The 15,645-nt window shown below is 36.2% G+C and overlaps 1 protein-coding gene across 1 annotated transcript in view; it reads right to left on the bottom strand.

The window, feature by feature from the left end:
* Window positions 1-15,645, bottom strand: part of PIK3C2G (phosphatidylinositol-4-phosphate 3-kinase catalytic subunit type 2 gamma) — a 252,077-nt gene that overhangs the window by 103,507 nt on the left and 132,925 nt on the right. Inside the window, exons 20-21 of the mRNA XM_072849919.1 lie at window positions 10,628-10,721; window positions 9,366-9,460 (exon numbers count right to left, since the gene is read on the bottom strand). Coding sequence (XP_072706020.1) covers window positions 9,366-9,460; window positions 10,628-10,721 — 189 coding nt within the window. The remainder of the gene's footprint in view (window positions 1-9,365; window positions 9,461-10,627; window positions 10,722-15,645) is intronic.

Raw genomic sequence — 15,645 nt, 5'->3', positions numbered from 1 at the left:
AGCATTTTATTTTGCTTTTGCCTACTAAAATCCTGAACTGAGTAGAAACAAAGTATGAAGAGAAACAAATTTGTATTCACCTTTTAAAATTTTCAGTAATTTGGTAATTTGTATTAGCTCTCTGAAAGACAGACAAATGAAAAACAAGAGCTGCTCCAGCATTGAAGCTTTGATCAAATTTACAACCAAATAATTTCCCATATACATCCTGCCAGCAATTTATCCTGTCTTAAATCCCACCCTCCACTTAATAACATCTTTTTTTTTTTCTTTTTTTCTTTTTTTCTTTTTTTTTTTTTTAACATAGGCAAATGGGTTTTCCCTCAAGTAACAGCCATCAGTGAACAGCAGCCAGGTGACATACGGCACAGGTGAGATACCAATGGTATTTCATCAATCATTATATTTAAAATACAGTCTGTTTTCAAGCTAAGTAGTAAGACAATCTGTTAATAGTTTAGGACTGAGCAATTCACATGAACACCAAGAGGAGGAGATGTACCTGATCTGACAACCTTTGTATTAGGGTTTGTCTTGAAATATGCATTGCGTCTCCTCTATGTTGAGTTTAAAAAAATGCTGGTTACTTGCTTTGGAATGAATGAGGTACTTTTCAACAATATGGGGGAGGGGGAAGATAAATAATTCAAAATAGCTCAATGTGGCACTCACTGGACTACCTCATCCACAATTCTCTACTTTTACATCTCCAGTAACTAGCATAAGTATTAAGACTTTTTTTTTCAACTTCATCTGGCACTTCAGATAACATCTGAATGTTTGTGTCTAAGCCCAATGTTTCTGTGAAAAGCTGTGATTTTGACGAAAATTTTTCAAAAAATATTAAGTGAAAAATTCCTTACTAACTACCTTGCACCAACAGCCACCCACTATTGGTATAATTTTGTGATAATAATTCTCTGAATATCTTTATATAGGAATAATGGCCTTTCAGAGACAAAAGTCAATTCTTGTAGCCTGATTTTCTTTCTGAAACAAAGAAATAGCGTCATGAACTTTACCAAACAATGTTCTGTGTATTTGATGGACACCACAGTGGAAGCTAAGGAACTATCCATCTCTCTTTTGACTGAGATGTCTACTGGTTGTACGAACTATTGGGCAGAGTTTTACAGGCTTTAGATTTGGAAGGACTCTTAATTTCTTTAGATTCACTGGCCACTTCCTGTTATTTAATTCAAAGGTCCAACATACATCAGTTTTAACCAAGTGGGCTCTTTGCCAAGAAAACACTGAATGAGACGATGTGAGACATGGTCCGTTGTGTAATTCTCTTGCTTAAAAGGAGGTTATTACAACATGTTAGCAGTGTTGTTCAAGCAAAAAAGCCACGCAAAGACAACTCATCTGACAGTTCTTTCTTTCCTCTCTCAGCTTATTTTTAATTTGGACCCTGTCCAAATGACAACATTCTGATTACAGACTAATATACCATTTAGTACGGGTGAGCATTCAGAAAGCATTTAATGCTTAAGGAAATATTTTCAAACAGCAAGGGTTTTATGAATTTAATCCTGAAATACTCATCATCTGCAAACACCTAAAAATACTGAATTATAATAATTCTGCACTGTTGACCCGGGAGGACCTTTTATCAATCCTTCCGCCTCTCCTCCCTAGAAATATTGCCTTTTATTATAGTTTGTTTTGTTTTTTTTTTTTATTTCAAAACCTGTTAATTTTATTTGGTTTTACATCAGGGACTTCTTTTCTTAGAAAAATTCCCATTAGTCACAAAGTAATTTTCTGTTAAATCACGTATTGATGGAAAATATTCAACAAAGTCTAATTCATGATTCTCCTTTTTCTAATGTTTCAGTCATTTAGACAAAGGTCCAAGGCCTTGCTTGCATTCTGGTGGAGAATGATGATTAAACCTAGAAATATTAACCACTGAAATATACAACTGACAGCAACATTAAGATGACCAATAATTCATTACACTGAATGCCCTGTATCCACTTGAAGTCTCTCTATGTTTATTCATACTTTTCCCTAAAGATGCCACTGAAAGTGTTCAGAAATAGGAATGATTTACTAAACTCAAACCTGTCAGACAAGGCTGTGATCAATTGCATGATAACTATAAATGAGGACTCCCAACATATCAATCCAAGAAACTCGGAGCCTGCACTGCTTTTATTGAAGTCATGTGGTAAGAACTTTGCAACACACATTCAAAGAAAAATGGATTGAAAACTCCCTAGGGTAGCTCAAGACAAATTTTGCCAAAAACTGGTTCAAACAGCTGTAGTTAAAACACAAAAGCTTTCTGAGCTGAAAAGAGCAAAAGACCTATGACAGAGCAAGACTTATAAAATGTTTTACATAATCTTATGCAATTTTGAAACATCTGCAGATTAATTTTGCATACAATAATTGCCATTTATAGAAAAAAAGCTTTATACAAAGGAGATCATAATGAAATAGTTTCCACACATTCATAAAAGGTAAAAAGTGAAAGTGCAAGCATGAAATGTGAAGAAAATAAACTTTTTAGATATTATATCTAACAAATTTAAAATGAGGTGTCCTCTCCTAACATTTCACCTCAGCAATCAGGATCAGGTAGCACCACGATTCTGTAGCAGAGAAGCAGCCTGCTGGAGGACCCCTCTCAAGTGCAGGATCGCAACATTTCACCAGTGAAATGCAACACCAGCTGCTCAGCTGAGAATCACAGGAGATTCTCCATGCTGTTTGCTTTCCGACTCGGGATTTCACTCTCCAAAGTCATTACAGCCTGATTTGGGAAATTTGCATCTTCTTTAAATTACAGCTACTGTTATTATTTATGATTTGGACATTTCAGATTATTAAAGCTGGTCATTCTTCATATATTGGCCTAGCTCAACGAATACTAAAGCAAATTTCAGTGTAAAACATAGCTTCATGGATTACTTCCAGTCATCTTTTTTCAGCAGTCTTTCACAGTATAAAAAATAAAGCAACTCCTCCACATCCGTCAAATTCATGACTGAAAATTATCCATTTGAAGTGACAGAACTAGATTAATGTTTTGTCAAAAGCTTTCCTGATTTATTACTACTCTGGTTTACATCCCCAAATGTTCCTCTGGGACAAGCAAAGATTATGTGCAGTATCCATCAGGAAAGATTTGTCTCTCTATTTTGTTTTTGAAGGAAGCAACAATAAAACATTTTTAATGGAAAAAAGATGAAAGGCACAGATGAAAGCCTAGTGTGACATCTGCACAGGGCCCTGCTCTGAATCCCTTCCTCAGCAACACCCGCTCCGCTTCCTCAGTCCTGTTCAACTCCACAAGCGCCTTATTATAGTCCATCACATCCCAGCATCAGAGACACAGTAACAGACCACCAAAATGGCATGTTCAATCCTTTCTACAGAGGATATCCAAAAAACAACACCCATCTTTCATATTCAGTTACATTAATGGAGGGGTTATGATAGATATGACTAGAAGCTAGTAGGCAGTTTTCCAGCATAACTGAAAAACTAGATTTGTCAGCTTCAACATTTTTAAATGTAAAAGAAGCCAAAACAAAAATACATCAGAGAAGCAGTGTTTGGAAAAACAATGTACTGAAAAACATTTTCCTTAGTGCTAACTTATAAATCATGAAGCAGCTGAAAGAATTAAGGCCAGTTGCTCTTTTCTGTTTATTTTTTTTTTAATTTTCAGAAATCTTTCACCTTTTTTAGTTTATCTTTTCAACTCTAAGTAGGTTCACTTGTACACATACATCGTGGCATATTTTTTCATTACAGTAACGCACTGATAACTTGAACTCAAATCCTAATGCAGAGTAGCAAAACAACTCATCAAATATATACTGGGACTGGCTATTCACAGGTTTAAGGTTACATATATGATTAAGTGATCTTTTGATTGTGATCAGTAAGAAGGAGCAAATGAACACAAAACAATATAGATGTATTTTGTATTTACATTAATGTCATTTTAATGGGTTGGGCTTTTTTGCCTGCTCTACACAGCTATTTAGGAAGTTCATTAATAATTAGCAGACTTGATAACTTCTGATTGTGGGAGAAACACACCATAATGTGGGAAGAGAAAGAGCTGGAGGACGGCTGCCTGTTTAATGTTCAGATAATTAAGAGTGTTGGACGGATGAGTATCTGCTTGATTTATTCCTTCTTTTGAAGCCTTCAAGTAAATTATGGTTAATGTAGACCAGTTCTGACAGCAAAAAATATATTTCCTTTCAGAAAATATGAAGCAATAATCTATTGTTCCAATGCTGGAGTGCTGAATGAAACTAAGTGGTAATGATTTTGGAAAACAGTATTGAGGGACAAACCTTCCAATAGTAGAGAATTGAACTGGGGTCTTTTTAAACTTTTATACATTGCTTATGTTCTTTTTGCTTCTTATAGTTATTTTTTATATAGAAAAATAAATAAAAATAAAATATTATGTTCTAGCCTTGAAATCAATAGTCTAATTCACATTGGTTTTGGTGTGCTGGATTTCACTAAGAGTTCGTTTTTAATCTTACATTCCTACTTATCTACAAGATGTGGACTGGAAAAGATAGAAGACTACTCCCTTTTCTCTTGGTTGTCAGTCAAAATGTAGAGAAATATTATAAACTAGAAAATTTCTGTAAAGTTTTAGTGACTTTAAGAGAACTTAGAAGACAAGCTACAAAAGGACTTTTTGCCTTCAGCAAGGATTTCACCTAACTTTTTCTTTTCTTGAGCTAAGCATACCAGATTCTCATGTTCCACCAAAATTTACAAACACTTGTACTCTTCCACAACAATGAAACCTGTTTCTTAGCACCACCTTGAAGCAGCTGCCACAGCTCTTAGAGGACAGTACACTTCTCCCCGTTATTCAATCCTCCTGTGGAAGGCAACCATCTGTGAGACATACTCCTGGCCACCTGCCGCCCCAGCCAGCTGTTTCGATTGTATGCCGCAGCTGCCACCTATGAAAGTAGCTAAAAGCCAAAAACGCTCAAGCAAGTGTGAAACCGATTGGCAGGCTGCCAGAGGCAGAGGGGCAGATTAAAACTCCAGCACAAAAGCTGACAAAAAAACCTTGTGTGTGAAACACAGTAGCAAGGAGATAAACAGAGACTTTCAGTGAGCAGAAGCGCCCAAAGGGGCTCAGCAGGTTTCTTTCCCCTCAAGCAACTCTGCTGCTTTGCTAAAACCAATTTAATAACTTCTCTTCTCACCATAGCTCCAGGGAATGGGAAAATTTGCTCCAGCCTTCTCCCCTCCCGGGAACAGACTAGAATGAGAGTGAATTTCTAGAACATAGTGGGGCAAGGTAAATGTTCCCTGTGCCTCATGGACACTAAGAACTCTTGAAATAAGGTTAAAATGGGATTTAAATGGTACATGGTCCTGTGCTGGCACTGTACGTGTGGGCAATTTTTAGTCTCCTTGAGAAGGGGAGGGCATTCAAAAGTACCAGTGAGGAGCTGGAACACTGACAGATGCAGATGGCCCAAATTCCTCAAGAATTTAGAGAGGGGAAAAGTCACCCATGATAAGAAAAACAAACAAACAAACAAACAAACACAGGGTGTAAGATCGATTACCTTTTTAATCTAAATAGCAGAATTAATGGGACAAATCTGCAGCAGATACAAGCAAAGAACAGACTAAAGCTATCCTGATTTACAACAGCTAAAGATGTGTTCTAAGAATGAATAGTCTGTTCTGTCCACCTTTGCCAATTACTGTCCCGTAATTTTAAAATAAATTCTTCAGACAAACTTATCACTGCTTGATGGAAAGGAGTTAACAATGTACCATGCAACATTAATAGTAAAAAGGTGATGCGCTGGTACAACATTGTTGGGTAGCTGCTTATCTCTGGTGTGCAGAGAAATTGACTCAATTTTAAATAACTGAGATATTATTATAAATTATATTTGTCATTAAAATAAGCTAGTGTTGACAGTCACCACCAGTTCTGGTAACTAGTTTCTAGATTTACAACAGTGTTGTAAAACATGGAAGTTAAAGTCAGCTGACTTTTCCCCTGTGGTTCTGAAATCACATCACCAGTTCTCTGAATTACATTAGAGTCTCCTTTTCCAAGTTTTATTTTGGGCAGGTACACCATGCACAATGTTGTAATTTTTAATAGTGGAATGGTAATGTCATTCATTACAATTAAAAATAAATATAATCTTGTTACTAAAGTTTGTTTTTAGCAGTCCTTGCTTCTTGATTGCTAATTTGGTAATGAAACAAAATGCAACACTTGAGAATAAAATGTTACCTAATCGCATTTCTTAAAAGAAGTTATGTTGAGTGTACATGCACACATGTGTTCCCCACATTATTAAATCTTTGAACTTCTTTCTCAAATCTCTTTAGAGACAAGTGGAAGAAAACCTCTGTGTTCCATTACTTTTATAAGGACTGAAATTCCATTTGTGAAGTAAAGGAAAGCCTTTATTAATTAATTAATTAAGCTTTTATTAATAAAAACTATGACATTACTGTTAAATTTTGTAAATAGAATTTTTGACTTGGGTAACTGCCTTTTAAAATACTGGAACAGGAATATGAATAATTACATAAATTGAAATGTTAGGTAGACAATAGTTTACTACTGAAGAACATGGTGGAGTAGAGTAACCAAAGAAAAAAAAGTGTGATAGTGTGATGAATACAAGAAGCAAAATTCTAAGAGATGTGTGCCATATTTAAGTTCTCAGTTTAAGTTGAAACATTTGAACAAAAAGCCTAAATAAAAGAGGTACCCCAGATCCTTCCACTAAATTGAATGGGACTACTAGATGCTTGCACAATTAGTTTGTGCAGCTAAACATACACATTATACACACAAGTTTAGTCAGACTGTTTAAAATTTACCAGTTTTTGAAACTGAGAGCAGCCAGCCAGCAAGTATATTATGTGAAACAACCCCCCCACCTAAAACTAATGACCACTCAGTTTATATTAGGTGTACATAGTTCTACCACTATACTTCCAAGGATGACTACCACAGAGGTGGCTGCTGTTATTTGTCTGCTGTATTTGCGCATGCTTCCCCACTCTTCCAGGTTTTGCCATATTCTAAGACATCGCCATTAGGTGAATTTGCTCTCAGAAACAAGTCATCTGTTGCAGTTTATTGACAGGTTGTTCCGTGAAAAAGAACTCAAATATACACACCTGATCCACTATCACAGTGTTTCTCTCTCCTGATATTATCTGCTTTTCTGGCTAAGGAGGCCCTGACAGCAAACTCTTAATATTACCAAGTTTACAAGGAAAGTTAGTGGATGCTAAGTGTTAGCTGGCAATGTATTCTTCAGTTATGTTACCGAGATCCTAAGGCTGACAAAATTACATTCATTTCTGTCTTGTGACTCAGTAAGACAATACTGAAAGAGAATAATGAAGAATAATGATTAGACAAAAAAAAAAAAGTAAATAGCTTTTAATATTTCTAGAAATGTATGTGTGTATATGTTTTATATACATGCACACATTTACACATACATACGTACAAATGCATGTTCATTTTAAAATTTAACCAAAAGCTGTCCTTCTAGGAAACTAAAGTTCACACTGCATGTAGAAGGTACTTTTTATTTAGGGATAAACAGCAAATCACTATTTATACAGTTAGAAATATTATTTATGGGAAGTGTCCACAATCATGTGCAACTCCAGGATATGTGTAATTAGAAACAAGTTTAGTAAACTAGTAAACCAGTAAACTGTTCCATCTGCAACCAAAGCAGAAGACAGAGACAGTAATCAAAATATTTAACAAACATTCAGTAGCTGATATCTCCAATAGCTAATGCATACAGGGAGAAAATGTGCTTGAAAAACAATCCATGGTTGGATGACATGAACAGGGCTAGTACCAGCTGAAAGGCAGAGACAGTAAACATTGAGAAATATTCTATTTGATATGGGTATGTATAGTTATGCTATATATTAAGCTATATATAAAATAAATGTATTTTGCCACATTAAATTGTACTTTGTCAGATAAGGATATCTATTACTCAGGATGGAATATCTGCCATATATTATCCAAGATTATAATATTAGACAGCTTGAGCAAAATTTGGGAAAAAATGGGAATCTACACAGGTCTACACAGCAAAGTAAAGAGGAAGAAGACCGCAGATACTTAGTCATTTTTCTCCTGAGAAGAAGAGAGGAGTTAAAGAAAACACAGGCAAACTGATGATGTTCCCACTGTCCATTGAACTCTAGAAATAATTTCTAATTGCACAGGAAAACTACCAACTCTCTAGGCACATTTAAGAACTCTAGACTGGACATTGTATACCCGGTATGACTAAGTTTAATATAAGATAGTAGAAATCGTCTCAGGCATATTTCAGGCACTGTCAGAAAAATGGCTCGCTAAACGTCATTCCTCTTTATTTGACAGATACACTCATTAGGCATGTTATTGTTATCCTACTCATTTCCGTGAAAGAAACACATTCATAATTCTGTTTCATCCCCACTAACTCTTCCAGAGATCATGCAGGTATGAAAGTATGATCTATGCTCTTTCCGACCTCACACTTCATCAACCAAACAACTACATTTCAAGTTGTTGTCTTTCCTTTGCAGAGAGGAAAGCTTTTGTTTTAAGGGGTCTGAACCAGTTGAACTGTAACTGAAAGCTCAGTTCTTCTATCATTACTAAACACGGAAAAAAAACAAAACCCAAAACCCACAACAGTTTGATGTTCAGATCACAGGGCAGTTGTTCAGATGGCAGAAAGCCACATTCGTATTCAGAGAGCCTTGAAGTAACAGCACAGCAAAAAGAATAACCACCGCATGCAATAATACAATTACAGAGGTCCTTATATTGTAGAGGTAGGTGGTGAATGGCACTTACTGTCAGGACTGGTACATCTCCATAATCATGAAAAGGAACTATTGCAAACTCTACCATCACAAGTCAGACTGAGATGCACAGGGGTAAGAGATACACTTTGACACGCATGAGAAGTCTGACAGCTTCAGGAGAGGTCAGAGAAATCACAAAAGCAGGATCCTTTGTAAGTAAGCCAATGCTGCTTGGAGCTTGCAAATTTTGAGGAAGACTATTTTTGGCTCAAACCAGAAAATGCAGAAAAATACAAATGGTATCTTAGGTGAACAGAACTTCCCCTCTTACCTCCCGCCAGGGGCAGGATGAAGGCAGAGATAAGTAAGTCTTTTATGCAATTTACCCATACTCAGTACTGAAAGGAGAACAAAGAAGGAGCAAAAAACCTAAGTTTTCTGTTGATTTTAAACAAAAAGAGAGTTTGTCACCAATAGAATAATGGATAAAGTTCACTGTTACACAAAAGGACTATGGTAGTAATGGCAAATGATCTTACCAGTAAAGCTGATGGGCTACTTGGATGCTCTGAAGAGAACGATTCAGCAGGAGTTTCACTAGAGGGCTTTCAAGACTCCACTCAAACTTGAGCACCTTAACAGATAAATTAATACTAAGAATCACTTGTAGGCTGGCTTCATTGTCCTTCCTTTATAACAAAATTAATCAGAAAGGACCCAGTGCTTAGCTTGAACAAAGCAATCCAACATGTGGAGAATTCCCTAGCAATGCAATGAGCAAAGAAACTTCAGGACACAAGTGTCTGCCACCATCTATAAGACAGACAGATGTCATCCTGATTCTGGCTGTGTTAACATATATGTAAATATGCAGCTTTTCTTCCCCCGCTTAAAACTATCAATGCTATATTTAAATTTTTATCTGATTACCTGGTTTGGAAAATAAACTTATTTGTGAAACAGAAGCTGTGGAAGGTGAAAGGTCACATAAGTGTCCTACAGTGTGAATGCTATAAAGCTGTACAGGTTCCACTGCTTCACAGTAGTGGATTACATAAATATACTCATACATGTATACAAATATATCTATCTAGATATGTGTATATATGTGCATGCATTTATATAAATATATATTTAAAAACACACAAAAAACCCCTGAGGAACTCTGAAACGTGGAATTGTAAGCAATCCATGTGCACAGTGTTACAAAGTAAGGGGATAAAGCTTTCAAAATGGCTGGTTTCTCCTTAACTGCAACAGAGGACCTACTCAACCACAATGTAATTGCTTTGGAAGCAGTGGGCCCATAACTTGTAAAACATTAATTTCCAGTGAAATGCAATGTACATCTATAAAGAGACAATTCTACACCCAAATCGCCCTGGTTACTCTGTGCTGACAATGATTTTCCCCATATATGTGGTATTAAGAAAACTGTGATTCGTTGCAACACCACTTGCTTCCTTGACTGCAATGAAGCCCTGCCACCACCAGCCCCTGGTTTGGTGGTCATAGCAGAATTTCTCTTGTTCAGATGCACTTTTTATTTTTCTTTTTTCCTTGAAAATACCTTCTTGAAGTATACAGAAAAGTTCAATCAGCATGCCAAACAACTACATTCTCTTGAGTGGAAAACAGTCTATAGCTCAGCCCTGTTGTTAATTCAATCATTGCATCAGCTGACCAGCCTTTCTTATTTATTCCTCTTACAATGTATCAATCAAACTGAAAGAATCAAAAGCGTTTAATGAAGTTATTGATCTGGACAGAAGACTTCCTCGGCTATCAATTTCTTCCTTACCTGAACCAGCTGTGGGAGGTATTCTAACAATTCATCATTTGACAGACTTTCTATTTGTTGGACTGCTGTTCTGCGAATATCTTGATCTGGAAAACTAGAGCAAAACAAATAGATATCATTAAGAGCTACTGAACCACTGCAACTCTCCTGAGCTCTCACTGATATAAAATGTTAGAAAAACAGGTTTTCTCTCAAAATGGAATAGGAAAAAAAAATCAATTCATTTGCTTTACTGTAACAAGAGTCAAGAAACACATAGCAGATAACTTAATTGAATTGACTGTTACACTGTCATACAGGGAAAAGAAAAAAACCCTGATCTTCAAATACCTTTTTTAGTTTGAGCTAGCATATGCTGTAATTTCCTTTATATGTACTGAAATATGAAGCAAATTATGGATCTTGTCATCCTGCTCCTACTTACCTGAAATAGGAAATTTCTGTGCTATGGGAACTTTTAACAGTCACTTGAAGACTACTTTTGTTCTGAGCAACAACACAAAAGCTTGAAATTTCCCCCACAAAAAAGGTTTATTTCAGACAATTTATTCCAATGTCAGCTCTTCTGGTTCGTATCATAACACAATAAAAAATATTTTTTAAACGGAAGTAATTTTGAAATGGAAAACGTTTTCTTTTTAGTTTTTCTAAAGGAAAATTTAGTAAAGAAATCAACATCTTCCCCCAGAACGGCTCCAAGTCAGTGAAACAGCCATTTCTGACTGGAAAGTGTTTGATTATTCAGCATAAGCTGTATTCTCAACAAATTCTGGTTGAAACCAGAGTGGCTGTAGCCTAATATAGATTTTGTGATGGAGCTCTAACCATAAAAATGATAAAAGAGGAAAACATGGTGTAGCAGCAATGATAAAACAGGGAAATAAGGCTGGATAATATAGCTGGTCAAAACATTTTTCTTTAAAAAAGAAAAAGAATGAAATTTTGGTGTAACCTGACTGATCAAATCTGACTCTTAACAGAACATTTTCTCTCTTTTCAGAGAAAAAGACAAAAAGCATACAGTGTTTCTTTAATATTTGAAAGCTGAAAAATAAACTTTTAAGGACTTCTTTTGAAAAAATAAAATATAAAAATAATTTCCACCTTTTCATGTGTTGCATTTGTGACATTGTGATATACAGAGGATTTCATGTACAGAGAAGTTGTGTAGATTGATTCACAGTTAGCTGTTCTGCTGCTGTCCCACTTTCACAAAGAAAGGAACAGATGTGCTCTTCTGTGTATGTCTGCTATGTGGTGTTACCCTTAACTATCTGTCAGTACTTGAAGTTGTCCACTGCCATCCCAAGATGCTTTTCTGTCTTCTGAAGCAAACTGGAAATGTTCATACAGACCTTTCAGTCACCAGAGCCACAAGAGTGGCCACCTCTGCCAAAGGGGCAAAAATGTCTTCAAACAGCACCACAGTCGATTAGATATTGTTCAAAAGAGCAGCTGGGCTTTGATCCAGTTCTCTGAGGGCAAGTACCTGCCCCACAAAAAGCAGTGAACCCCTCCCCTCTGAACTGATACGGCTATTAGGCTCTTTTGAAAATGTCTGATTTGGCAGTCTAGGCATACATAAAAATGATGAGTGAAGGACACAGATTATCCTGTCAATTTGCCCTGGAGAAAGCCCTTTGAAATCAGAACCATCATGTATGGCAGAAGGTGTCACAGGGCCACCAGTATTACTGCTTTATGAGCTCAACACGAAAACAGACTGCTCTTTTCCCAGCTTCCCATCCAGCACCTTTTGCCAACAATATACCCACTAGAAAAATAAATCAGAAGTGAAACACAGGAGACAGTGCCACATTTGCAGCAATGACTGCTCATTGCTATCAAGAGAGAAAGAGGTGAAATTGTAAAGGTAAGTGCTCAGAAGTATAATGGCACCTGCAGCTCTAAACTTGAGCTTTTGAGTTCAATAAAACAAGCTGAAGCAAAACAATATGTACACTTTGATCATTGAATTAACTACAGGCCATCAAATAAAAATGTAGATATTTTGGAAAAAAAAAATTTGGTCCACAAGTAGGTCCACAGTTGGACCTACTTGAAAGGCCTGGCTTCTGTGCTGCAATTGGCTGCCACCTGTAGCACTTTCAAACCCTCTTTTAACAATGCGGCTCAGGTCTGATTTTATTATTTTGTTTCTCTGTTACGGTACATGTTTGATGATGTTTTTAATACACTTTATAATTGTTTGTATAATGCTGAGAGTGCCTTGATGAGGAGAGAGGGAATACATTATAAATAAATTATCATGATAGCCCCAAATTAGCTGATTTTGCAAGGATTATTTATTTATTTATTCTAGGCAACCTATTAGGAATATGAAGTTGTAACTTTAATATTCACATGGCTATTTAGAACAAAACATATTTGGAGGAGGACTGCATATTAAAAAAATTAATCCCTTTCATATCATCCTATCTTCTAATTATGCAATTGCTCCAAAGGCCTGTGTGCCAAGCATGTGCAGATAATATGGAAATTAGTCTTTCCCTTCCCCTTCTCGCATAGTTCAACAGGTTACTGAACAGTGAAATATGCTCTATATAGGCACCAAGTCAAGCAGAAAAATGTTATTACTTAGTTACTGCTTGCCCTTACTAGCAGCCAGCATTTGAATATATGCAATTCTATGATGAGAGAAACTCTTATATCTTTTCCAGCTAAACAAAGAATGATAAAATTATTTTAATCCCAGCCTTTCCAGAAAATTCAACAGCTAACATTTAATTTGCTTAGAATTAATTTACTGTAAGGCAAAACTGGGGCTATATCTAAGTTAGCAAAAGTATCTATAGAAGATGTGATTAGAATAATTATGAGCTCAAGTGCATAGGCACTGTGGTGAAAAATCTACAGGTTAGTTTGTTTCAGGAAACATGGCTCTTGTCACTCTTCCTGAATGAGATTTAGGTAATTTGTTGGTCCTGGCTACTAAACTGTTTCCTTCAGCTTGTAAATCTCAAGGTCAGCTTGAGGCTGAGTGGAATCTTTTTGAAAGAATGGGCAGTTAACACACTCTCTTAACTACCTGACAATTTGTTAAGCCCCAGATGTAATATCCATTGTTCTCTTGAATTGCAATGTTGTTCAGGGCCACAGGTACAATAGAAAAATATTTAATTGTATTTGATTTACCCCTTACATTTGTATTTGAGCAAACATTTAACATCCTCAGAAACACTAGAACTACAGCAAATGCTTATGAACTCAACTAGTATTACATAGTGCTTATGCTATTCACGCTTACATACATCAGTTTATTTGCTGAAAGCCAATAACGGGGTAAGGTCCAGAAGGAGACCTGAGTAAAAAAATCCTACCCTTCACATGCCTGGAAACTACGCCATCTTGTAGTCTGGTAACTAACTAGGGCTAGAGAGGTTTTTCCAGTGAATAATCTGGCAAACTTTTGAGTGTTGCATCAAATCTGATTTCAGTAATCCATAAATTAGTTTTGATTAGAGGACACAATTAATTGATTTTTTGGCTCTGCGACTCAATGCAAAAGAAATCACTTCAGGCCTAAGAAAAACAGCTTCATAGTTTGGATATTAGGGGACAGCTGATTTCCAGGGCTTGCTATAATGAATACGTAATTATTTACACATATTGAAAACTCTGGAAGCAGAGAAATGAGACAACTGTATCACAATGAATTAAATATTCTAATCTTTAAGGGTACTCTCCTAAGAAAGAGGAGCTCATCTGTACCACAGCTCATCTATACCAGATCAATTTTGCAAAGGATTTGAACCACAGATTATCAGGTTCCCGACGTGTGGCCTCTGATGGCTTCAGAGAGGCAGGAGTTTCAGGCACTTCTCTTCCCTAGCTGTTTTATGGTTGTCACCAAAATCTCTGAGAATTTAGCTAGGAAAAAAGCAACTTAAAACAAAAACCTTTAACAATGATTGTATGACTCTTTCTTTGCATAATTTCAAAATGGTAATTTTCATCCAGGATTCCAGTTACTTCTAGTTGTATTTTTTTTCCTTGACAAACAACCTATTGGTCAATAAATAATTAAGTGAATAGAACTATGGTGCTCCTCATTAATTTGCCTGACTGCATTGTAACATATTGTAGCTTTCTTCTTGTGGCTGATTTTATTTGTCCTCTCTTCAGGTAATGAGTACTACACAACAGAGACCGTTACTTCTTTTAAGTTTATTCCAGGTTTACATGCTCAGAGACACTACTGAAAAATAAACAATACATAAATGATAGTTGTTGAGTCTAGTCCTTAGCAATAAGTCAGACTATGCAGGACTTCAAATTTCCCCTTCACAGCTTGTTTTGCAACCTGGATTCTCCCTAAATTATGAAACTGATTTTCTTTGATATTTAACCTCAGCACCCCCTTTGCTGTTTTGTTCTTCCCTCCCTGCATGATGCCAGTGATTGACAGCCACCCATTTTATAACTTCTGTCTAAGTAGCTGTAGATTGTTAGGTCTCCCTTGAGACTTTTAGATGGTTTTTGTAAAAGTTGAATCTTGAGCTGGATGAGCATAGATTACAATTTGCTTTAGAAGTAAGAACAATTTACAGTCTGATTCTTTCCATATAGATAGCCAGTAGGGAGCTATTTGTCCAGCTGTACCTTTCAGCTAAACCAGATTCAAACAGAAAACTAAGCGCTGCTGAGGCATCCTGTGGATTTGTGAAATTCTCTTGAGATTTTAGCATCTGCCAGTGGTGACTTGATTGTAAATGAGAAATAGATGTGCATTTCATTTTTAATAGTTTTATTATCGTCATTTTATTGCACTGTCTCGAATAACCCTATGCTGGAAGATATTTGCCAGGTAAATGGAACTGTACAGTTCACTACATTTTCTAGCATGTGAGGATCTCTACAGAGAACAGAATGGCCTTTCACGAGCCATCTTTTAAGTTAGGGGCTTATAACATACCACATACTTCTGCAATTCCCTTCACATTTTAAGTTCTGTTGCATTTCCAAAAAAAACAGACTCTGGTCCCACGAAATGCATG

This window comes from Ciconia boyciana, chromosome 1, assembly GCF_034638445.1.
Source record: "Ciconia boyciana chromosome 1, ASM3463844v1, whole genome shotgun sequence".
In the NCBI taxonomy this organism is placed as follows: Eukaryota; Metazoa; Chordata; class Aves; order Ciconiiformes; family Ciconiidae; genus Ciconia; species Ciconia boyciana.
The sequence above is the reverse complement of the archived record's forward strand: the minus strand, read 5'-3'. Positions and strand labels throughout refer to the sequence as shown.